The sequence below is a fragment of the Heliangelus exortis genome, chromosome 3 (assembly GCF_036169615.1).
Source record: "Heliangelus exortis chromosome 3, bHelExo1.hap1, whole genome shotgun sequence".
Classification (NCBI taxonomy): domain Eukaryota; kingdom Metazoa; phylum Chordata; class Aves; order Apodiformes; family Trochilidae; genus Heliangelus; species Heliangelus exortis.
This window is the reverse complement of record NC_092424.1, coordinates 33,437,667-33,461,616: the sequence shown is the minus strand read 5'-3', so window position 1 is coordinate 33,461,616 and position 23,950 is coordinate 33,437,667. Positions and strand designations below refer to the sequence as shown.

The 23,950-nt window shown below is 52.7% G+C and overlaps 1 protein-coding gene across 12 annotated transcripts in view; it reads right to left on the bottom strand.

Annotated features, from left to right (window-relative positions):
• Positions 1-4,755: 4,755 nt before the first annotated feature.
• CUL9 (cullin 9) overlaps positions 4,756-23,950 on the bottom strand; it is a 31,199-nt gene continuing 12,004 nt past the window's right edge. For 3 of the 12 annotated variants that reach the window (XM_071740000.1, XM_071739999.1, XM_071740007.1), the window contains 37 exons: positions 23,089-23,227; positions 22,157-22,347; positions 21,216-21,693; positions 20,881-21,082; positions 20,356-20,563; positions 20,060-20,253; positions 19,696-19,913; positions 19,322-19,553; positions 18,863-18,968; positions 18,313-18,543; positions 18,071-18,161; positions 17,815-17,986; positions 17,519-17,624; positions 17,196-17,291; positions 16,933-17,108; positions 16,329-16,462; positions 16,073-16,249; positions 15,712-15,818; positions 15,053-15,235; positions 14,566-14,723; positions 14,022-14,232; positions 13,757-13,922; positions 13,467-13,612; positions 13,168-13,285; positions 12,577-12,779; positions 12,237-12,496; positions 11,784-12,147; positions 11,441-11,581; positions 10,880-11,044; positions 10,629-10,792; positions 9,609-9,702; positions 9,329-9,403; positions 8,753-8,863; positions 7,436-7,553; positions 6,956-7,089; positions 6,667-6,761; positions 4,756-5,727 (listed from right to left, as the gene is read on the bottom strand). In XM_071740000.1, the coding sequence (XP_071596101.1) occupies positions 5,529-5,727; positions 6,667-6,761; positions 6,956-7,089; positions 7,436-7,553; positions 8,753-8,863; positions 9,329-9,403; positions 9,609-9,702; positions 10,629-10,792; positions 10,880-11,044; positions 11,441-11,581; positions 11,784-12,147; positions 12,237-12,496; positions 12,577-12,779; positions 13,168-13,285; positions 13,467-13,612; positions 13,757-13,922; positions 14,022-14,232; positions 14,566-14,723; positions 15,053-15,235; positions 15,712-15,818; positions 16,073-16,249; positions 16,329-16,462; positions 16,933-17,108; positions 17,196-17,291; positions 17,519-17,624; positions 17,815-17,986; positions 18,071-18,161; positions 18,313-18,543; positions 18,863-18,968; positions 19,322-19,553; positions 19,696-19,913; positions 20,060-20,253; positions 20,356-20,563; positions 20,881-21,082; positions 21,216-21,693; positions 22,157-22,347; positions 23,089-23,227 (6,363 nt within the window). In that variant the 3' untranslated portion in view covers positions 4,756-5,528. Of the gene's footprint in view, positions 5,728-6,666; positions 6,762-6,955; positions 7,090-7,435; positions 7,554-8,752; positions 8,864-9,328; positions 9,404-9,608; positions 9,703-9,957; positions 10,074-10,628; positions 10,793-10,879; positions 11,045-11,112; positions 11,260-11,440; positions 11,582-11,783; positions 12,148-12,236; positions 12,497-12,576; positions 12,780-13,167; positions 13,286-13,466; positions 13,613-13,756; positions 13,923-14,021; positions 14,233-14,565; positions 14,724-15,052; positions 15,236-15,711; positions 15,819-16,072; positions 16,250-16,328; positions 16,463-16,932; positions 17,109-17,195; positions 17,292-17,518; positions 17,625-17,814; positions 17,987-18,070; positions 18,162-18,312; positions 18,544-18,862; positions 18,969-19,321; positions 19,554-19,695; positions 19,914-20,059; positions 20,254-20,355; positions 20,564-20,880; positions 21,083-21,215; positions 21,694-22,156; positions 22,348-23,088; positions 23,228-23,950 lie in introns of those variants that run through there. The other 9 variants (XR_011725119.1, XM_071740001.1, XM_071740002.1 and 6 more) reach the window with 9 other exon arrangements.

Sequence of the window (23,950 nt, the reverse complement as noted above, 5' to 3'; positions counted from 1 at the left end):
TCTCCTGACATATGCCTAAACTTATGCCCATGCATAGTCCTCTTGAGTTAATTACAAAAAGAGAGGCATGAGGAATACAGAGACCAATTAACTTTAAAACCCTGCAGCTGGTGCAGGACAGAGTCTGTAAAAGATAGCAGTAGGCTGGGTTTTTTTTGTCTCTCATGACTCCCATTGCTCCTGCTATGTAGCCAATATCACAAGGCATTTTCAGATAAATACAAAGTAAAAATTATCCTCATAAATCAATATAGAGAGTGCATGTATGGAGAGAAAAACATGGTTGTGCTTGCTGTCTTTGTATACTAATTTATATATAGATAATTCTGAGAGAGTAAAAAAGTCCCAGTGAGATGAGATCAGCTGAGGCTTCTCTTCCTGGCTATAGTAGTTTTTAGTGTCTGTATAGACCCTGTGGGGGTGTATCTATATTCTCAAAAGACATGCGTTTACATGTATCTCTGTATGTCTATCTCTACATACCCTTTATACTTTCTGCGTGTATTCTGTATATATTCTATATGTGTCAAGATTTACAGATGGTGTCCTAGCTGTGTGTATTTCATACCTGGACAGACGATACCTCACTCAAGCAACGCAGGACTTGTTCTTCGTGTAGAATATACACAACCTGCAGATGATGTAAGTGAAATGAAGAAAGCTTCAGCTAAGCAAGGGGAGGCTTTTTTCTTCCTATGTAAAGTACATAGTCTCTTGCTCATGCCTCATGCACAGATGAAAAGAACCCCAGTGAGACTCTTCTGACTGTAAGCAGTAAGCATACCTTTGAGTTCTGTTCAAACAATAGAAAGCAGGGACGTAGACCAAAGCCTTGTGTCTACCCATCAAGTCTCTGCTATCTACTTGTCTTTTAGTTTCAGCCTGAGGTGCTCAGTTGAGTCTTCTGCATTGGCATAGATGCAGATTTTGCACTGCTTGGTTTTTTGGGAGCTCTCCACCCTGTGGCTTTTTTTAAGCCCTCAATCTCCTGGGTTTTTTTCAGTCCTCTATGGAAGAGAGCCACCAATAGCTTACAGTCCTGGCCACTTTGGTATGGCTGGAGTATACAAGGAATCATCTTAACACTGTTGCACTTCATTTTACATTTGGTTATGGTTTGCCCACAGACTCTTACTAATGCTACTTAGTGAAGGCTTGCAGAACATAATTTCTTACTTTCCCTCCAAAAGCCTGAATACCACCAGCAACTTTCAACCAAATATCCACAGTGTTGCTAGCATGTATTTCACACTTTTTTCACATATCATCAGCACTGGAATTCAATTAATAAATAAAATACACATTTTGTACACAAACATACACGATGTACCACAGCTGAAAGAAACAGCCCTACATATGCACAAACAACAAACAGCCAAAACCAAACCAACTCAGAAGGAAAAAACAACACTGAAACAACAAGAAAATCTCAAAAAGCAAACAAGAAACAAAAGAAGAACTGTTTTTGAGGCACTGAAGTGTCCATGGCACTGAAGCTGCCAAGGTGGCTGCCACACAGCCCCAAGGACAAAAGACATATTCCTAATGTTACCATTAATTCTACCTAGACATAAACATGTGATTATCTGCAGCACAGTGGAAATGCCCTTGATCACCTTGTTAAGGCAAAAGGAGCAGGCATCAGGCACAGCCAAGTCATAGCCCAAGACACCTTGCTTAGCTGCACCCCCATGGGTATACCCAGCAGTAACAAACATTAAACAGTAAGTGTAAACTTGATTATAGCAGCAGCTAGGGTTGGTGAATCTTTTAACACCCTCTGCAGCCACTAAGATCAAAATGTAACCGATCTGTCATAAGCCTAAGATGCACCTAAAGCCACCCTCGAGGCTACCTCTTAGCATCCGTAATTAAATAAACCCCACAAAAGCTAAGACACAAACTAGAGTTACATACCCCACTATGCCGAGTTGTAATCATTGGTGCTTCACCAAAGTATCTCCCTGAAAACTTTTAAAACACTACGGACTTGGCAGGGCCCCAAATCCACATAGAGGAGCCTGTTCTAGAACTGCTAACCCACAATCCAACAACAACACAGACTACATACTACCACCACCACCAGCTCACCACCCCTTAAAGGAATAGGGTGAAAATAATAACCTCCATCCCACTAAGAAGATGCATCAAAACCTATCAGAAGAGTTGTGAAATCATTCCTGAAAACAGATTAGCAGTGAAATAGAACAACAGAGTTACTCAAGTCAGTCCTGGGGCATGTACATACCACCCACCACCCTCCTCACAAATTATAAGCCCCTGTAGCTAATGTGCCAATCAGCTGAAGATGAAGTAAGTTATGGCAAGGCAAGTGTACTGGAGGGTGCATTTGGCATATCAAGACATAGCTATAATCTGAAAGCCTTCAGGTTGCACCTGAAGATACCTGCTACCCACAAGATCCTCCTGAAGCCCAACTCTGTCCCAACCAAACCACAACTAGAAATGATGACAAACTAAAACATCATTTCCACTTAATACAGGAAACAGAAAAGACCCTTGCCACAATAGAGATTTGTATTGTTAGGGAAAGGAGAAGCAGAAATTAAAAACCCAAGCATTAAAAAGCAAAGATAAACACTTGTATCTCTCACACTCTGATCATGACACCCCGAAACCCAAGCAAGCTACAGTCAGGCATCACTGAGCAAACCTGTTTCTGATGCAAAAGAATGAGGTGTTAGTAGGGGTGAAAGCTGGTTACCTGGGGAATAGAAGTTCCCCCTTTTCCTCCACATTCAATCTAGCCCCCATGTAGTAAACCACAAGTTATCTAAAGGGAATATAGGTCCTTTAAAAAAAGAACACAAGCTCCCCTAGCAGCTAACTACATTAACTCTTACTCCCCACACTTGTAGGCTGGTAAGCAGCCACCACTAAAGAGTGCTTCAAAGGACCCTCCATGAAAGTCTGAAAACAATACAACTCCCTGATCACCTACAGGTCAACCTGTAATAGTAAGAGAATTAACACAAAAATGAGTAACCAGGGGCCTCCCTCTCTTAAGCCTCATCAACACATTACTGCAGGTTACAATACCTCAAACTGATGGAACTTCCTCTCCCTTTCCTCCTGGAGCAATCCATAACTTTCTGTGGATTGAGAAATAAATTCCCAATACCTCCTTGATAAATGATCAATTTTACGATGTTGTCAGAGGAGTTGGCAATTTGGTGCAGCCAATATGCAGTTCCATACCTTTCCCAAGGACTGAGGAAGGTGGAAAGGGAAAACTGTTGGAAATAATGGGCAGGAATAGAAAGAGTGAGGGTGAATTACCATCATCTAGGGAAATGGATGCTCATCAGAATTAACAGAAGTAGAAGGGATAATAGGTAGGGAATAAAAGGGAACCTGGTAATAAAACTGCACAACCTTCTCTGCCAACAAAATCAAGGACAGGCCACCTCTCCCTTAGCCTGGAAAAGAATTGTGTTATTCATATGATCAGTAAATAATCACATGCATCACCATCCAATTGGTGATGTGCATGAATGGATGTGCATGTTTCCCAATAGCCAGTGAAAACAGCCATGGGAACAGGCTTGGCAGAATCTACAGGGAAAGAAGATCCTATCAAGCATGACTCTAGTTGGGCACTGTGGAGACATCAGAGGTGTAGAATGAACAGGAGGCCCTGCAGTTGCTCAACTCAGGCCAAGGTCCAGTTGCCAGTGAAATGCTACTCATCATTTTTCACACCTACCCAGTGAGGTACGTGGTGGGGCAAACCCTGAATGGTTCTCACTTCTTATGCCAAGTGCCTGGCACAATCTGTGCCAGAGGCAGTGTCAGGTGGTGAGATGGATGGGGACAGTACACATTAGACCTTAACACAGGTATCCTTAGGTGAGCTCAGGGAGGACAGAAACCTCCTCAGTACAAATATCATCCAAAAAAGCACGGGCTGATGATCCTTCTGAATTTTTGTGGTTTAAGCAGGCATCCAGAAGACAGTAGATGAGAAACTCAGGCATCTAGGCTGTTCTGATCTGTCCCTCAAAAACCTGGTGATTCATGTTTTTCCTGCAAGGACTGGTCACACTGGGGAAGAGGAGACTGTCTGGACATCCCCACCACATCCCTCTCCCAGTGGCTCTCAGAGGTGTTGTGAGGCAAGGAACCCATTTGCCACATAGGGCGAGCAGAGCTAGGATTTAAAACCATGATAGACATTCACCCAGGAGACTGAATTCCCTTAAGGACTAGGAGCAAGGGGATAGGGGGGAGAGGAAAAAAAAAAAATCGTCCTCTCTCCCTGGTGTGCCCCTAGCAGTTGTCCCATGCCCAGTGTCCCTTAACAACCCACATTCCTACCAGATGATACCCAAGGCCCCAGAAAAGCCCTGTACCTCCAAAAACATCCCACAAACCTCTCAATCACCTCTCAAGCCCTGATAGCAGATCTACATCTGCCTCCTGCTGGGCACCAGATGTTATCAGCTTCACCATCGAACAGGCACTCTGCCTTGCAACTGCTCCCAGCAACATCAGTCCCCTCCTCCAGCCCTCTTTCCCATCCCTCCTCATACCTCTTACTGTTCCTTGAGCTGCCCAAGAAGGAAAAGCCACTGTGCAGGGCAGACTGCATGGCCTATGTGAGGATCCCAAACCCACACCAATTTCACTAATAACTCCTGGAATGAGCACATCCAGGTCACATCCTCCCCCCTTGAGAACATCGAGCTCTCCCTTCATACCCATGTTCCCCATAGACAACAAGGAGGCTTGAGGTAGAAGAAAACAGATTCTTTTTTCAACAGAACATTTTTCAATCCCTCTTCTTCAGGGTTTTTTTTTTTTTTGCAAAGATAAAGTATTATCTGAACAACCTCTGCATATATATATATAATATATATTATATGTGTGTGCATACAGTTATACCCTTATAAAAACAGTGCTGCAACTTTGTGCCACTCAGCAGCTCATCCTGCCTTGTAGCAGAAAAAAAAACAGCAAAAAAGTTGTCACCTTCAACTTGAGGAATGCACTGAACTACATCCCCCTGTAGCTCTGGAGGGAACCCCACCAGCTCCAGGTGAAAGGCTTTGACTTGAATGTAAACACATCATTTTACAGTTTTTCTAGACCCTGGATGGATTAGACAGTGCCATGCTAGGACACGTGACACACTTATCACCTGTGCCCAGTCCTTGGTGAGAGCCTACCCAAGGACACTGAAAAGTCCTTTAACAGGTGGCAAGTAGTCCTCACTCTGCAGCTGCACTGTGACTATCTCAATTAGATACCTATGGGGAGAAACAGAGGCAAGGGAAAAAAGTGAGATGTCTCTCTGAGAGAGGTGGCCACAATCACACAGCCCATCTGTCCAGAGCAATGTTTCCGTATATTAAAAGGGAGTCACTGAGCAAGTAGCCCCCAGAGGAAACATCTCTTTGTTCTTCCTGAGAGCATCTCACCATCTTAGAGGAAAAACACTAATGCAAAATGGTCATGACAGAGTACAGGCAGAGGTCCAGGCTGGCAGGCTGGGTTACAGCCCACTTCTAGTCATAGGCATCATCATCATCAAAATAGGAGTCACAATCTATGTTATCGGACTCATCATCAAACAGAAAATTATCTTCATCAAGGTCATCGTCGTCATCATAGTCTTCCTGCCACTGTGGTTCATACTCCTCATCTTCAGCCCCTTTGCCACCTTCATCTGTGCTGGAGGAGCCACACAAGATGGTACGCATTGGCCTATTGGGGAGAGCATCAGAGCAGAGACACAACTGTGAGCAGCAACCACAACCCAGCCCCATGTCACCCTCATCTTCCCTTCTACCATCACCTCAGCATCCCAAACCAAAGTCATGCCTCAGGGACACAGCAGCCATGAAAGTGAACCTAGGAGATGATTAAATGGGCTTATCCATGCATGTAGCACAGGGCTGTGTCAGAGAGCCACCTCTGACTAGGCAACAAGCTGTAGTCCGGTGTCTCGGCTTCATTCCAAGAAAACCAGAAACCCTGCTCTGAAACAGTTTCTCTTGACTCAGTTGCCACTCTTTCTTGCAACATTCAGCACCCTTTTCAGCTTCTGGAAACACAGCAGCTGTCACAGTCACACTCGGATAGAGGGTGCCAGCTGTGTTTCTTGGTTTAAAACAGAGTGGACCTGAACTGGAGTAAATTCCAATCATACTTAACACCTGCCAGCTCAGTACTCCAGAGCACTGAAACAAGACACCTTCCATTTCACTTCTCAACATATCATTTTAGAGCTGTGTCACCTCTTCTCCATTCCCTTCTTAAAATAAATGTCAGCCCCTTCCATCTTCCCCCATGTATATGCTTGCATCTCTCATCTAGACACCTCCTAGATCTCTGATACAGCTCTGAAAAAGTGCAACTCTCCACAGACACCCAAAAGCATTCAGGGAGAGCAACTTCCATAACTGGGCCTACCAGTGATGGAGTGTTCTTGACCACAGCTGCATACCAAGCAGAGGTTTTCCTGTTTTCTCTATACCACTGTGACTCTTACATTGTTATCTCAAACCACAGCACAGGACGCAAGTAACCAGTATCTATTATTAACTCCTTTGTGTGTCAGAGTGCACAGGAGAAAAGTCTGGTTACCTGCTTTTTATCTCCATGCACACACCTTTCCTTGTTTACCCTGCTAAGAAAGCTCACCTTGCACCGGCAGGAGCTGAAGTAGGCACATTCAAGAGTTTCACCTTTCTCTGATCAGAATCTGCCAAAGTGTGGAGCCCAACACGGAAATCCTGCTAGCATGGAAAAACAACCAGAAGAGAGATAGAGACTACATGTGGTTTTGGGGGGTGTTTTGTGTTGCAAACTTCTTCCCTACAAACACACAGCACTGAGAGTCTATCCCCTCAGTTCAAGCCCCTTTCCAGGTCTGACCATGATCAAACCAGACCAGAGCAAGACAAGCTATTAATGGGAATGTGGACTTCACCTGTGTGGAGTGCCAGAGAATTGCAAAGAGACGCTCCTTGATCCGGCGCACCAACTCCAAACCAGCACTGAAATGCTCTGCTTTCAGGAGCTGAAGAGAAGTGGCCAGGTCCTGGTACTGCAGCAGTGTTTCCTCTGCAATTCAAGGCCCACAAAATCATGATACTTCCAGTGCTCTAAAGCAGAGACTGAGTCCTTTGGCTCTGGTTATGAAGCCAGTCACAGCTACTTAGATCCCCTGTGCACATACATTCCTCTTTTAGAAGGCAACACATTGCTCCTTACTGCATCAGTCTCCAGCAGCAGCCACACTGCTTCAGAAGACTTCACAGAAATTACATCAAGAAGGCAAATACAGGCTGGGAGAAGTGCAAGAGACCAACTGGGTGCTGGTTGCTACTGCCCCCTACAAGAGCTGCCACTCTTTGAACCAGACAGCTGGGAATGCTACTCTCTGCCCTGGAGAAGCTGCAGAACTTACCCAGAAGGATCTGCAGAGCATTTGTGTGTAGCTCTAGGCTCTCAGTCTGCTGCTCCACAATTTCCATGCTCTCAGTGTCCTGGCTATAGTAGCTGTACACACAAGTGTAGGCCAACACCTGCAGCAATACAGATTATGCTGTAAGCATCCACCTTCAGCTTCAGAGTGGGAAAGAAGATAGCAGCATCAAACCCTTCCAGACTTCAGTACATATCAGTGGCTGGCAATGCTTCTGGTCTGTGGCAATAGCCCAGAGAACCATTATGCCAAGTGACAGCACTATCAGGCTACCTAGAGCTACTCATAAGATTGGAAATTAATGTGTTATTAGTTTGTACTAAAATCTGAAATAACTGTTCCCACCTGCAAACCATCATAAGAACAGAGACTTTAAATACATAACAAGTGTGACTGACCAGCAGTCAAAGCATCCAAACAACCAGCACAGAGAAGCTACACACTGCTGAGCAGCCCAGATTGAACTCAAGTGTCAATGAACTAAGCCCAAAAGGAAGGAGGCATGGTGCTATACAGCACCAAGAGCCCACAACAAGGACACTTCAACAAGTGACAAACTTCTACTACTAATGAATAACTCTTAAAGCCATACACAGGGGCTACCATACTGAAAAGAAACCATGGTTTGTCTTGTTCCATATGCTGCTTTCAAAATCAACTCAGCTTTTACAAACAAGCTGTACATTGCAAAGGCAGTTCCCATCTTCTTCCTGTGTTCCAGGGGACAGGAGAAACTGCAGGCCCATGCTGCCATGGGCCTACTGCACACAGGCTGCACTGCAAATCCTTCGTAACACGGCTATTGGGGCATACAGTAGGTAAACTCAGTGCTCCCAAAACACTTGTGAAATGAAGCTCATGAAATTAAGACAGAAAACCAAAACATGATCATCAAGAGGGACTTCCTAACTGTAACACAGCATCAGAAAAGCTTTCCAAAGGTAAGTACCACCACTGGGGCAATGGACCAAACTCACTATACAAAAAAAAAAAACCTAAATATAGATCCTTATGATGATTCCACAGTGTCAGCCTGTGGTAAGCTTCAAATCCTATGACCTGACCATGAGGAACACTGCAGACAGAGAACAACTAGGAAGAGGAGGGAAGGAAGAGGAAGAGCAGGGAAAGGCAGACATGAATTCTTTCCCCATCATGATACTATTCTACCCCTAAAGTTTTTACTGTCTTCCCTTATTTGGAGTAGAACAAGGTTGGTGTCTCCTTATTTTAAGAAAGTCATGAAACATACCAATAGAGTTAGGCCTAAACCTCAGCAAGCCTGTAATTCAATCTTACCTTCTGTGCCTGTTCTAGCACTTTGCAGGCATCAAGAACAAAGGTCAAAGTCCTAATTTTTGGCATGTCACTGATGGAAGTAACCCTGTTCCTCAGACTTGTGGCGAATTCCTGCAATAAACACAAGAGTGAAAAAAATTTTTCAATGTCATACTTCACAGGATTGAAAAAATACTACCTCCCACACAGATAATTGCTAAGCTTCCTCAAGTGCCACTCCAGAAGATGCAGGTAGCAGAAGAGCATTTGCTGTGCACCACTTCGGCCTTTTACTCTATCCCATCTCTTGACACAGTTCAAGCTTCAGTCACCACAGTGTCCAAGTACTGCATCAGTTTGAGCACATAAACACCACAGGTTTGGCATTCAGTTTCCACAACAGATTTGTTAGAAGAAAACAGGCCCAAAACTATCTGTTATGTCAGAGCAAGAGTGAAATGACCAGGCAGCTCCACCTGGATCCAAAGCCTGTTTCTCAGCTTCTCAGGTGAAATACACTGAGACACAACAGAAACTGTCCTGCTTACCAGGACTAAGGCAACAGTCAGCACCTGCAAAGGAAAGAGGGGGCCTTACCCTTGCATGATGATGTAAGGTGCATCTCTCATTGTAATCCTGAAAACGCTTCTCCTGCCAAGCTGCTTTACTCACCTGAAAGGGAAGGAAGAAGTAACCTGTAACAATTTCCCTCAAATATCATGGTTGCCTGGAGATGGCTACCACACACAAAGACTTAGACAACACTATCAACATTACTGGCAAGCACCAAGTCCAGAGTAAAGGGCATAATCTTCATCCTTTCTCTGAGAGGCCAGGTGCACCTCAACACAAGCATGAGATGTTGCAAACCACTCACCATAGCAGAGCAGTTGTAGTAATCCTTATGAGTTGGCTTCCAGGGCTTGAGGCAACGCCAACAGAAGCCATGATTACACTTTGCACACGTCATACTGTACAGTAGGAGAAGAACAATGGGAAATACTCAGTCCCAACAGCCACCTGCAGACAGTTCCTACCAGTGCTCCCTTACATCACAGGGCTGGCGTGTGAAACCCAACCACTCTCTCGCTCACTCAGTACTATGCATTTCCCTGCAGGTATTTTTTAAAGCCTTTGGTAGAAGCAGATGATGCTTAAAAACAGTCACCGTGTCTCCAAAAATGAACTGGGGAAACTGGCAGCACAGCCCCACAGTACTAACTTACCAAGTACTTGATGGCTGAACCGAGCATTCCAAAGTCTGAAGCAAGATCCACAAGATCACCTCACCTCTTCCCTCAGTAATGCACCACTCCACAATGCCACAAGACACTGCACAGCCCTAGGGCCACACACAACATGTGGGAACAAATCCCATTATCTGGGCACTAAGGGCTATGTCAGTGCAAGAAAGAAACAACTTAGGAACTCCTGAGGCCTAGGTTCAAAGCTGGAGGTAACTACCCTGTCATGTAAAAGGCTGCCAGAGATCCAAGCAAATTCTAAAGAGGAAGTTAAAACAAAACAGTTTGAAGTTACAGGAACAGGTGAACATGAAAGCAAAAGTGGTGCTGAGATATCCACTCCCCTAATCCATACTTCCGTACGTCTACAGTGGATTCTGAGAGCAGACAAGGTGCACACTATGAAAAAGCACCGTGAAATGAGTTTTGGTTCTACTACAGAGCTACCAATGGATGTAACTCTGAACGCTGAAGAACATTTTGCGTTTCCTAAATTAAGAACAATCACTCATTCCACTACAACTATAAAACGGAACTGCTACAGACTCATATTCCACAGCCAAAAACAAAAATTAAAAAAAAAAAGCACAATGGACCTAACTGAATGTCTTTGCCCTCCTTGTCTCCAGGGGCAAAAAGACATGGATACTCACTGCAGACACCCCTCATTCTTCTCTATCTGAGCCTGGCAGCTTGGGCAATGCTTCGAAATGAGCTTAGCCAGATGTTTGCTTTGGGCTTCACTTGTCATTCCCTCATAGTAGCCACCATCATCCACCCACTGAGACATGTGGCTGCAGCTAGCAGGATAATGTGCCTGAAAAAGAGAGCCAGTCAGTCACACAGAAGTAGTACAGTCTGTGCCAAAACAGACAGCATTGCCCATGATTCACCTCAGCCTCACCTCTGGGAAGCTGCAGTTGAAGCAGGATATCCAGGAGCACTTTGAACAGGCTGCCCCATAACCAAGTCCATCCTTAAGGATGATCTGATCACAGCCTTGAGGATTGGTGCACCATGTCAGGTTGGAGCAACACTCAACATAGCCTCTGAGGAGGGCTTTTTCATACTGTAATAAGAAGCAGGGAAGGAGATTTAAGGTAGAGAAGCTGCATGGTTAGTTCTTACAACTGGGGTCTTGTGACTCTGCATCTGAATGAACAACTACTCACAACATAATTTTAGTTTACTCTTTCATTCCCTTTCTGTATATTCCCCACTCCTCATGTCATATCCAGAGGCCATTCCATACAATCACAGAATAGCTGAAGTTGAAAGGCACTTCTGGAGATGCAAAACAGTCCAACCAACCAGTTCAAAGCAGTGTTGCTCAGGACCATAGGCAGTTGGATTTTAAACATAACCAAGGATAGAGACTACAAGCCTTTCTCCCCAAGATTATCTGCTTGTGCCAACCAAAATGAAACAGAGCTTGGACACCCAGTAACCACCTCTCCTAATTCACCTTGGCTATAATCTCTTCAGAGGAAACAATGGAACAAATGAAGGCTGTAGTTGGCTGTGCACGGCACTCAGAAATGGGACAGGTACAGCTGACAACCATGTTCTGTTCAATGCGAGTTGTGAGATACTCACTCCAACAGGGCTGCAAAGGCAGAAGAGGGGAGATCCAGAGTTAAACAGGAGCTGCATCACTTGGGTCAATCCACCCAGCAAGGGGTGAAGGAAACAACCACAAACTGTGGATAAGTATTCAAAAGCACAGAAGTGGGAAGGATCACAACAAACCATCTAGGGAGCACCAATGCCCTACTAAGTTCAGATGAAAAAGACCACAGGACCATCACCTTGCAGCAGTAGTGCATGCAGCAGAGGGTTGGTGGTTTCTCAGTGGGACACAGCTGGTTCACACAGACCGGGCAGTGGGTTCCTGGTTTTGGAGGGGGCTGGACATCCTGCACCAGCAGCCCCGAGGAGATGAGCAAGGTTTCATGGTTCTCCACATAGCACTGGATAAGGAAATCCACATTCCACCTGCAGTGCATGAGGAGGTGCTGAGCAACATCACTCGAGATGCTCAGAGTATCCTGGACCTGCTGTACTGTCTGGTTCATAAGCAGCTTTGCTTCCTCTGGACTAAGTGTGTGCCCCATTGGCATCTGCAGCATGGCCACAAGGAACTCCTCCAAGCCACCTATGCCAGGATTCAACCTGATAGGGAGACAAGTGTCCACTGTATGTCCTCTCCATACCGAGTGGAGATGCACACCCCCTACACACCTGTTTACATGCACCCTTACCAATACAGACAGTCTCTGCTGTCCTCATCTGGAGATACCTCTGGTGACCTGCTCTGGAAAACCATCTGTGCCTGCCCCCCAGGAGGTGCTGTGGGTTCAGCAGAGATGTATTCCAAGACATGAGGCCTCTCCTCCTGGCGCCGGAGATAGCCCTGGTTCAGCAGGTGCAGGACACAGGACCGCACGTCCACACTACGGCAGCAGAAGCTCAGAAACTGCAGTCCTGGCACAGAATCACCCTTCTGACAGGCATCAATCACCTACAGCAGCAAGAGAGACCCAGGTTGCCGTGCAGCACAACGTTCAGGTGGTCCCTCCTCAGCCCTCAAACTCTACATACCCTGAACACCAGGTTATCGATGTGGAGCTGCTTCTCCACCTTGAGGATGCGTGTGATGAGGCAGCAGAGGATGTTCCTCTTCCTTTCCAGGGCACTGACCTCAGCCCTCTCTGCCCGAAGGTACCTCTGCCGGGGCAGCAGCCTCAGGTGGCTGCCAGAGGCTTGGGCCAGGGCTGCCTGGTTCAACCGCAGCACACCTGGAGCTAGCACCCAGCCCAGGGTCAGCCAAACTGGGCTCTGAAGGACCCCAGGACGCGTGTGGCTGTTGGACCCAAGCCTGAGCCTCCCATTGCTGCCTTCACAGCTGTCAGCTCCACCCCTGTCCCCAAGCAACAGCCACAAGGACGACCCCTGGCCCCATCCCCAATGCCACCCACAGACCTGAGCACCCCTGCTGACCCACACACCATGCACAGCCCCAAGCTTCAGCCCAACACACCAACCCCAACCCCACACACGACCTCAAGCCCCAATGTGACACACTGACCTGCAACCTGAGCACCAACAGATTGGCCCCAGCCCACTCACTTCCCCTATGAGCTCAGGCACCCCCACCCCAGCACCTACTTGGGGCCCCAGCCCCACACTCACCTCCTGGCATGCAGCTCTGTACCAGGACGCCTTCGCTGTGGGTCAGCGGTGTCAGGGCATGGTGCACCAGGTCAGCAGGGAGCCCTGTAGCCTGCAGCAAGGCCTCCACAGACACCTCCTGCAGGAGGGTGTGAGAGGGGAATGGCCAGCCAAGACCCACCAGACACATGCCCAGACAGACAAACCAGGTCCTGTGCCCCAACCACTGCTGGAGGCCCCACCAAAACGGAGGACATGGCCCTGCTACCTTCCAGCACAGGACGCTGCCTCCCTCACCCCCCCACAGCCCTAGCACCCACCTCAGCACTGTTGAAGCACAGCAAGATGTACATCTGCAGTGTAGACACGTGGAGGACGCAGTCTCCAAACTGCAGTTCAGCATGGCCCAGCCACGTCCACTGCAGCTGCCGGGGCTTCCTGCACGCCCAGCCCAGCTGGCTCTGACCTGCCAGGGAGATCATCAGTGCAAGGGCTGGGGACACCCCCAGCAGACCCCCACGTGCCTGCCACTGCTGGCTGAGCTGCTGGGCGGGGGCCTGGGCCCCACAAGACCCCTCCCTACACACACACACACTGGTGCGATACTCACTGCGCCTGCAGAAGTCAGAAAACTCATCCAGGGGGGAGCTCAGGGCTGCTGGGAAGAACCTCCCAGGTTCATCCATGTAGCAGAACGGGGAAATGGGCCAGCAGCGTGGTGACAGGGCCAGCACCTTCACCTCTGGTACACCCACTGCTGAGGCCATACCTGGTGCCTGGACATGTGGACACGAAGGCACCTCAGGACAGGCCCCAGGATCCCTGTCAGGAATGGAGATGGCCCCCCAGCCTCCCCACTCCACCAGCACACTCACCTCTTCCAGGCCCGTGTCCAGCTCAAGCAGCCTCTTGTCCTGCTCCTGCAGCTGGAAGAGGCAAAACTGCTGCTGCAGCTCCTCCGACTCAGCCAGGTTGTTCAGCATCTCTTGGGGGAAGCGGCTGGGGAAGCACAGCCCAATCTGCTCCACGACAGCTCCTTCCAGCCAAGATGGCCCTTGTGCCAGGAGACGGTCCCCCAGGTAGTGCCTGCCACAGCCACCAGCGCCAGGTCAGGGACCGGTCTGAGCCCTGGGACCATCAGCCATCTGCCAGGAGACAGAGATGGCCTGGCCCTGGCCTCACCCCAAGGTGCATGAGCCCAGCAGCATCCATCTCCCCACCCTGCCACCAACAGTAAATGTGCCTCTGCAGGCTGGCAGCACCCAAGGGCCCTCACAGCCTTTCCCTCCACACCAAGAGCCAGGAGGAGCAAAGCAGGAGCAAACCACTGCCATGCCATGCCAGGCCAGGCTCAGCCACAGCCTGTGACTCCCCACCCCACCAGGACCTCTGGTCCCGCACAGACACAGCACCCCTCACCTGTAGAAGTGCTCGAAGGTGTGGGCGAGCTCCAGGCCACTGAAGATGACGAAGGGCTCCAGGATCTGCTGCAGCTGCTGCAGCGGCTCTGCGCTGCCCACAGCCCCATGGAGCTCCTGGATCTGCCTGTCCAGGTAGCGGGCAAACTGCTCACTCACCTGCAAAGGGACAGGGCTGGCTGCCAGGGGGCTCACGAGGTGGATGTGGGCATGGGCAAACGTCTCCAGGGGAGCAGCTAGGAAGACCTGAGACTTTCGGGCAAGGGCTGAGGCACCAGCCCAAGACAGAAGCAAACTGGGGCCAGGGCTGTGCAGTGACAAGCGCTGAGCACCTGCAGCTGGGCACCATCCAGGGCTGCTGCAGGGCAAGGGCTCTGTGGGGGCCAGGACAGTGCCCACTCAGAGCTCACTGGAGGCCCTGGGGGGCCAAGACAGTCTGCCCAGCCATGGGAGTCCCTGCCCGGGAGGTGCCATGCTCCTGGACTCACATGCAGGCTGGTGAGGAAGGAGAGCTGCAGCAAAGCCCCCGCAAAGCCCTGTCCCAGGGCCAGCAGGAAGGCAGCCTGCTGCCCAAAGAGCTCCTCCGTGGCACTGCGCAGGTGCCGGTACAGCGCGCAGTACTGCTCCACAAGGTCCGGTGCCTGCCCCGCCGCCTCCAGGAACCGCTGCACCTGCAGGACGCAGCAGGACAGGGGTGAGCCCCATGGCGAGAGGTGCCTGTGGCTCCTGGCAGTGTCCACAGCCTCACCCTGCCCACACCAACTGCCCAGGTCCCACCCAGGGGACAACCAGAGGCCCCGGTGCTGCTGCCGGCTACCAGGAGCTTGCAGCCGGGTGGGAACGCAGCCCCGAGAGCCGGGCAAGGGTAGAACAGAAGTTCAGCAGCCACCCCGCAGGAAACAAGCAGCCTGACACTGGACCTGTCTCCAGACTGCTGCACCAGCCTGGGTGCAGGGCCAGGATGACCTCTGAGCCCTCACAGGGTGGCAGGTGCAGCAGGGCTGCCCACACATCCCACGGGCGCCACGAGACCAGGTACAAACCTACACCCTCCCCATGCTCCCAGGGCACAGCCAGGCCCTGGCCCCTCTACACCCACCCAGAGTGGGGTCTCTCCGGACCTGTAGTCAACCCTCCAAACTCTTACCTGCTGCTGCACCACGCCACGCCAGCACTGCGAGATGCTCCACAGGCTGCTCGACTTCTCCGCCACCGACTTGGCAGCCCTGGCCAGCACCTTCCCCTCCTTCCCACCTGCCAAGGGACAAGCCCAGGCTCAGAATGGCTCCAGGGGCAGGCTCTGCACCCTGACCGCCAGCAGCCTTTCCCTCCCTGGAGGGCACAGGGCAGAGGAGATACTGGGGAGATATAGCCACTGGGAGAGCGTGGCCATGAGCCTTCCTCAGTTCAGGAGCCTCCTGTGCCATGGAGCCCCCTCCTGTGCTCCCCACAGTCACAGCCTGGGCCACCATCCCTGCAGCCCTGCAGGAAGGCAGCCCCTCACTCACCAGCTGCTCCCACCTCCTCCGGCTCTGGGCCACCAGGGTCCACATGCACCAGGAGCTGGGTCAGGTGCCGCACACGAGAACCAAAGGCAGTACCATGGCTGGTGACACGGTGGGGTGTCTCCTTGCTCTCCAGATACGTGCTCAGCAGCCAGGCCAGGGGACTGATGCCATGGGGGTCTGTGAGGACAAAAATACTCAGAATGGAATATCTCAGCCAGGGGCACGGAGCGGCCGGGCCCAGGAGGGTGCAGGGTACCTGGGCTGGTGATGCTCTGCACCAAGGGGTTCACCAGGGCCTCCCAGCAGGTCCTGCCCAAGGCCTGGGCCACCTCATCGTCAGGAAGAAAGCGGTCAGCAAAGTCCTGCTCGTGCCGCAGTGCCCGGTTCAGCCTGAAACAGGGACCACGGAGCACATGGTGCTGCTGGGCACCCACCTGTGGCCAGCAGGGCTCCCCCAGGGAAGCAGAGCCTGGCAGTCACTCCCTGCCCTCACACTCTGCCCAAGGGGACTTGCCAGACACAAGAGCTCAGCAGCTCCACTTGCCCCCTGCAGCCAGGGCCCCTCGCTCCCCCCCAGGCCCTGCCTGTACTGGGCCTTGGGCCCACCACTGTCCATGCCAAACCAGGCACCTCTCTGGTAGGTGAGCTGTGCCACTGTGCCCAGCTTAAACCTGAGGAACACCAAGGTGGCCCCAGCCCTCTGAGACAGCTGGTGAAGAGGAGTGAGGACCACTGCCTGCCCAGGTGGGACACCTGGCTGCTCCTCTCCTGGCCCTGCAGTCATCTCACAGGCTGCCAGCACCATCCACCCAGGCTCTGGTACACCAGGGCCACAATGGTGCAGCCAAGAGACCACTCACCTGCCAAAGAGTTGCAGCAGTTGCCTGCGGTCCCGGCAGATCTCCTGGCACCAGGCATGAGCCCGAGCAGTGCAGGAGAGGAATGTCCGCCAGCACAGCTGCTCCTTGAAGATGGGCCAGAACGTGGGCTTGGGACCCAACACCTCGATGCCACGCACACGTGTGTCAATGCCACCCTGGGGGACAGAGAGACCCTCAGCTCCTCAAGCATGGCCCTGACACCCCACACTGCCAGCTCCCCAGCCTGGCCCTGGCTGCCCTACCTGCTGGCACCGCTTCACCCGGATCTGGATGACACGCCAGAAGCGGGTCATGTTCTCCAGCAGGATCACTCTGCTGTCTGAGGGCAGGATGGTCACCTGCAGGCACACAGTGAGCCCTCAGCACACCAAGCAGCAAGTGACAGCCACCCTCAACACTCCCCTGGCCACCCCCACTGATGCTCTGCCCTCTCTCCCTCCCTACAGCCCTTGCACCGCCACCCTACCAGGGCCCCGCTTTGGGCTCACAGCCCCAGGGCTTTGGCACCACAGCAAGGACCAACCCATCACTCCTGGGGGGCCTGAGCAGCCCGTGCCAGACTCACCGCGTTGAGCTCAGTTCTGATGGTGGCAAGGCTGTCTCCCCCCAGCACCACAACACGAGCTGGCATATAGCTGGAGTCCTCGCTGGCCACCAGCATGCTCATCTCCCTGCAGCACAGCAAACATGGTGCTGCCCAGCAGTCCACACCTCCCTGCCCTGACCCCTGCTAGCCCCACATCCAGCAACCTCCAGGACCAGTGGGGCAGGGCTCATGCAGATGCCCAAAGCCCTCTGCACCCTGCACAGCCACTGGCCCTCCTGGCCCCATGCCCCCCAGCCCTCCTGGCCCAGCCCCACCTGATCACCACACCACACTGCATGTGGACAGTGATGAAATGGGAGCCGGTGCTGCCATTTGACTCCCAGTAGGTTTTGGGGTTCCTGTCTGTGAGCTTGCTGGCCCGGTGGGAGTTAGAGGAGACCTGCACCTTCTCCCAACACTTGTCCTCCTTCACCTCCACGCTGGAGCCTGTGGGGAGAAGCACACAGAGCCTCCAGCCAGCAAGCCAGCACGTGCCAGGCACAAGGCTCCAGCTCTCACTCCTGTGCTCACCTCGACAAAGGTTGCGCAGAAAAACGTCAAAGAAGGGGATGCTGATGGGCTGGTAGCTCCGGCGGTGCTCCTCAATCTGCCCCAGAACCAGCTATGGGATGGGGTAAGGCTCTCACTGGGGGGACCAGGTCCTCCCGACCTCACCCACCACAACAAGCAGAGAGCAGAAGACTGCCCCTTGGGTAGCATGGAGAAGTGGACAGCCCCAGAACCCCAGCATAGCCAGGTCTGCCCAGGCCCACCTGGATGCAGCCAGCCAAGATGCTGGTCATCAACTTCTTGTAGAGACTGGCGTACTTCTCACACTCGGTCACCAGGCTGAGCAGAGCTGGTGCCAGCGACGGGGTCACGCTGTGCTTTTCCAGGGCTTTGGAGAGGGCCTCGCGGGTGCCCACCTGGCACATCACCACCGCGCAGTCCTTGCTGGCAGTGGCCAAGCGGTGCAGGAACCCAACGACCTCCTGCACCACCTGCTGAGTGGGTAGCCATGAGCAGCCGGGCCAGCGCCAGGAACACGCCAGGCCCCAGCAGCAGGGTGCTGCCAGGCTCCATCCCCCCACCCAGACGCTGCAGCAGTGCCCACCAGAGCCCGGCCAGGCAGGGTGCTGGGCATGCCGGCCACCTGGACACAGCCACAGCCAGGACAGCTGCTCCACACCTCTCTCAGCACCACGGCCATAACACCAGGCTGCTGCAGGTGGACACCTCACTCCACCAATGCCAGGACAGGTTGAGGCATGGCACAGCCAGCAAAGCCACCCCGACCTGCTGGGAGTCCCTGGGCCCCCTCACCTCCCGGTCGCTGCTGTGGGCACTCAGTGAGGACAAACAGGGCTCCACACACTCGTTCCAGGGCAGCACACCCTCCTCGTAGCCCTCCAGGTACTTGTTCAGGATCCTGAGCGATGGAGGAGGCCCACTCAGGCCAGGGCACACAGACAGCAGTGCCAGAGGCAGCCCTGTGCTTCCCTGCCCCACCAGGAAGCCCAGCACCACCACCACGGCTACCCAAGCACCTGTGACACCCCACCAGCACTTGGACATCTGCTGCTCTGTCCCCACTTGGCCACATGCCTCAGGATACCCCAATCAGCACCCACACACAGGGGGGGGGGTGCACCTGCCACCAGTGAAGAAAAACAGCCCCGCCAGGACCCACATACATGCCCTGTGTCCCCCCCACCATCACCACCAACACTTGCACACTTGCTGCAGAGGCTCCAGACCCCCAACAAATCCCCCTGGACCCACCTGAGGATGCTGAGGCTCATGGCCTTCTCTGCCCCCACCACCTCCAAGCTGTGCAGCAACAGCCTGAAGCACCTTGGGTCCCGCAGCAGCTGGGCTGCCTCGTCAGAGGGGTCAGGCCCTTCACTGCAGAGCTGTCGCTCCAGGGCCACCACCACCTCCCTGGGCAAGATGCCATCCTCCAGGCTGCCCAGAAGTATCTGCACATCCCTCAGGTCCAGTGGGGCCTCTCCACCTGCCACAACAAGGACACAGAGGCTGCGTCCAGGCACTCGCCAGAGATGTGCCAGCTGCCGGGGTGCTCTGCCCTGGCAGACGACAGCCCTGCCCACTGTATCCGCGGGGCTGCGGCATGGCGGGGGGTAGGTGGCAGGTACCTGCCATCTCCGGGCCCAGGGGTAGCCGGTGCTCCGCCAGGCGGTTGGTCACGCTGAGGGCCAGCATTGTGTGAGGGCAGTCGGTGCTCTGCCCGTCCCACCAGCAGCTCTGCAGCACCCTGGGGAGACCGCAGCTCACCAGCTGCTCGGCCAGGCCCCGGTGCCCATCAATCAGCATGTTCACCACCAGCAAGCCGTTCCGCACGCCTGAGGAGCCCCTGCAGGGACAGAGCAATACGGCTGCCTTCCTCCCGTGAGCACAGAGCCTCCCGTGCACCCACGAGCCATCTGCCTGCCTTGACTGCCCTCCCCCACTCAGAGGGTCCCCCTCCACCCTCAGCCGCCGGCCTCACTCTGCCCCTACCCTGGGACCCTCTGCATGGTGACAATGGCAGCAGGGATGGCACTCAACAGGCTCGCCGAGCCCTTGCTGGAGGCAGAGCCAATGCTGGCAAAGATCTCCCGCATCATCTGCGCATCGGCGTGGTTCAGGGGCGAGGGTTCCACTCCGGCACCTCCCGGCTTGCCGGCCACAGCTCCCACCAGCACCCTCAGGGCCTGCAACATCAACAGCGGTCAGGAGGGCAGCCCGCATCTCGACACACCTGGGCGAGGCTGTGCCCCGGCCTGACCCTCCGGCACCCCCTCTGCCACACTTACCACCAGGCCAGCCTGCTGCACCAAGGCGGAAGAGCTGTGGTGCTGCATGCAGGCCAGCACAGCCCGCACACCACCCTCTGTGGCAAAGTGCAGGCGCCGGTCGTCCTTTGCCATGAGCACAGCCAGCAGCCGCAGCACCACCACTACCAGGGCCTTCTCTGCCACCCCAGTGCTCAGCAGCTCCACTGCCGCCTTCACCAGCTTCTCCCTGCATGGGAAAGGACACCTCAGGAGGACCCTCCTGGAACGCCAGCACCCTCCTGGAACGCAAGCACCCCAGGCCCTGACAGACACCTTCTCCCTGCCCACATGGCTCTGCTGCAGATGGCTCCACCCCAGGACTGAGACTGCCTGGGACAAAGGAACACAACATTCCACCACTCTTCTTGCTGAGCACACAAGGACATCCCTGCCTTCAGACTTCCACTGCCACCTCCCACACTCCCACCTCCACTACTGTCCCCTACCCTGACAACATGGCCCTCCCCAGCCCACAGGAGAGACGTGCACCACCACATGGCTCACCCACAACTCCTGGGCCCCAGCTCGCACCGGGCTTTGCCGACTTGCTGCTTGGGCTCAGGCTCCTCCTCCAGGATCTTCAAGATGTGCTTGAGCCCAGCTAAGCGCAGACCCACCTCCGAGGTGCTGCTCTGGATCATGTCCACCACGGCTGCAATCTTGGCCAGCGAGCCCCTCTCACTCACCTCCTCAGAGCTGCCCAGCACTGGTGGGAGGGAGGCAGGGACACAGGAGTCAAGGGCAGCAGCAACACCCACAGCAAGTCCCGGGGTGCCACACACCCACAGACCCAGCACCCACAGCCCTCCTCCTGCCCTGGCAACCTCCAGACCCCTCACCTCCTGTGCCCTGCCCAGGGACTGACTCAGCCCAGGACACAGACCTGGTCCCAACACCATCCAGGTGTCTCCAAGCATGTAGCAGGTGATTACCTCTGATCTGCTCCTCGGTCACCTCTGGGAAGAACAGCCCTTCCTTCTCAAGGAGCTCACTGAACAGCTCTGAATCTGACTTTGCTGCCGCAGTGGGGGCTCCAGGAGGCACTGTGGCTGCAGAAAGCTCTTCCTTCCCTGGCTTGGCTCTCGTGGCTTCAGAGCCAGTGCTCCTGCAGCTGGCACCCTCCGAGGACGCTGCAGTGCTCCCCCCACCACCCTGCTCAGCCCCCTTGCTGAGCAAGTATTTGGTGTAGATGCGGGAGCCACGCAGGTCACGCTGAGTGCTGCCCTGACACCGCCTCTCCAACACCTGCAGGACTTTCTGGGCCAGCTCCACGGGTACTGACAGCTGGATCAGGGCTTCTTCATCCATCTCCGACAGCTGCACGGATAGGGTCAAGCTGACCCTCACGGACATGCCACAGACCCCACGCCCCACGTGACAGCCAGTGCCAGAAAGGCTGCCACTGCTGGAGACCCCCAGGGCCACTCTCCAATGTCACCCTCCTCTGATGTCTCCCAGCCCCAGCCTCCCACCTGCACTCACCACACAGCCCTAACTGGCAGGATCACCCCATGGGCATGCCTTGTCTACCCAAACCTCACTGGACAGTCACTCTTCCAGGGGCACAGAAGACTGCGTCTCCTCTCCTCTCTTCCAACCCCTTTGCTGTTCCTGGCTCCCCACATTTTGGCCATCCCCTGCTCACCCTCCCATCTCAGTCCCATTGCTGCCCCGTTGAGGCTGTTCCTGCATAGCTCACACTCACCAACTTCTCCTCCTGACCAGGGACCTTCCCTAACATTCTGCTTCCCATTTCCCCATTGTTGGCTCTGGCCCATACCTGCTCTCCCTGGTCCTGCTGGATGAGAGAGGTGATTTCCTTCTGCTCCCATGCTTCCAGCTTCCGCACAAAGAAGAGCAGCTCCCACCACTCGGTACGACTCAGGGCCTCTGCAGCCTTGCTTGGATGCTCCCCCAGGTAAGGCAGGGAGTAGAGACCCCCAAAAGGCTTGCAGAAAAATGGCTGTGTAACTGCAGGACAACAGAGCAAGGAAGGGCACTGTCACCTCTACCAACTCCCCCTTCCTCTACTACACACCCCATATTCCCCAGGTAAAGAGCTCACACAGACTGCCTGGGCAGGGAAGAACCTCACTGTCCCCCAGCCTGCTGTGGGAGGCGACAGGAGGGCAGTGACAGAGAAGGAACATGCTGGGAGGAGACCCCAGACACTGTAGAGATGGGGATTACCATCTTCACTTGAGCATCTTTGGGATGTAGAACAGAAAAAGCACACACTCGAAATGCACAGCCCTAGCTCACTGCTCCCTCAAGCCTGTTCCTTCAGCATCTGGACCAACCAGGGAAATACACTTTGACACTTAGCACCAGCAGAATCCACAGGGCCAGCCTGTAGCTTTAGAAGGGAAACAGAGCTGGTCCAAGATGCTAGAGGAGTCAATTTAAGGAAGTTAATTCTGCCATGAGCTTCTCTCTTTTAAGGACTCAGTTTATATTATGGCTTTTTATATCGTGACTTCTATTATAACAAGACAAAAGTCTAGGATTCAAAAACTCTCCATACAACCTAAAGCCAAGTAATTACTTAAGCAGCTCCGTGTGGTCATACAAACTAAAAGCTCAATGCTTTCAGAACCAAACCTCCTAGTTGCCACAGGCTTATCTATATAAACTGTACCGCTCAAAAATATGCCACAGCAGAATCAGAGAGAGACAATGCAGCCTCACACATGCAGCATATAATAATCTCACCTCTGTCTAGATTAAAGCTCTCTATCAGACCATTTTCTTTTTTCTGAGGAGCAGGATCTTCCCACTGCTCTCCAAAGTCAACGATCTCCAACATGTGAAAACGCACCCAGCAGGTCCAACCTACTGACTGCCATAAAACCTGTGGATGAAACAGAGCGAGATGATCAGATTTGTTCATTGATTCCGCCTTCACACGTCCTCCCATTTCCCAAATGCACAGAGCCAGCATGCACTGTTCAAGCAGATCACCTAATTCACATACAGATTTCAACACATGCATTGTCTAATTTTGGAGTAGAGCATCTTTATTAACCTGGTTCCCTGGTTACACCTGGATCTTTATTTCCAGAAAGCCACCAACTTTCCCTGCAACCACCAGAATGGTACATCATCTCATCTAGCAAAGCAGCAGTGATAGCACTGTATCTACTTAACCATGCTTGTTCCAGAAGTGCCCAGCAGTTTGTGCCTTGGGAAAAGCTTAAAAAGAACTTTGTAACACTACCTCAAAGCAGATGGGTTGTATATAAAGGGTCTTAGTGAACAAACCACCTGCTGAATGCAAATGTACAGAATTTTTCCTGTTCTGACTTCACCTTCTAATGGTTATACTTTTACACCTTGGTCATACAACAACTCTTTCTGGATGGTCCTAGACCTTTCTGTCTCTAAGAAGGAAATTGTTTCTTGTGCTTTGTCCAAGTTTCCTCTCAAAAGAGAAAGGTTTTCTTAATAGCTTTCAATACCATAGTTTTACATTTATCCTTCTGAGCAGAAGGAGGACCCAGCAACAGCAAGCACAACATGTCAATAATTAAAAAAAAAAAAAAAACAAAACAGAAAAACGTGGCTTGCCTGATTC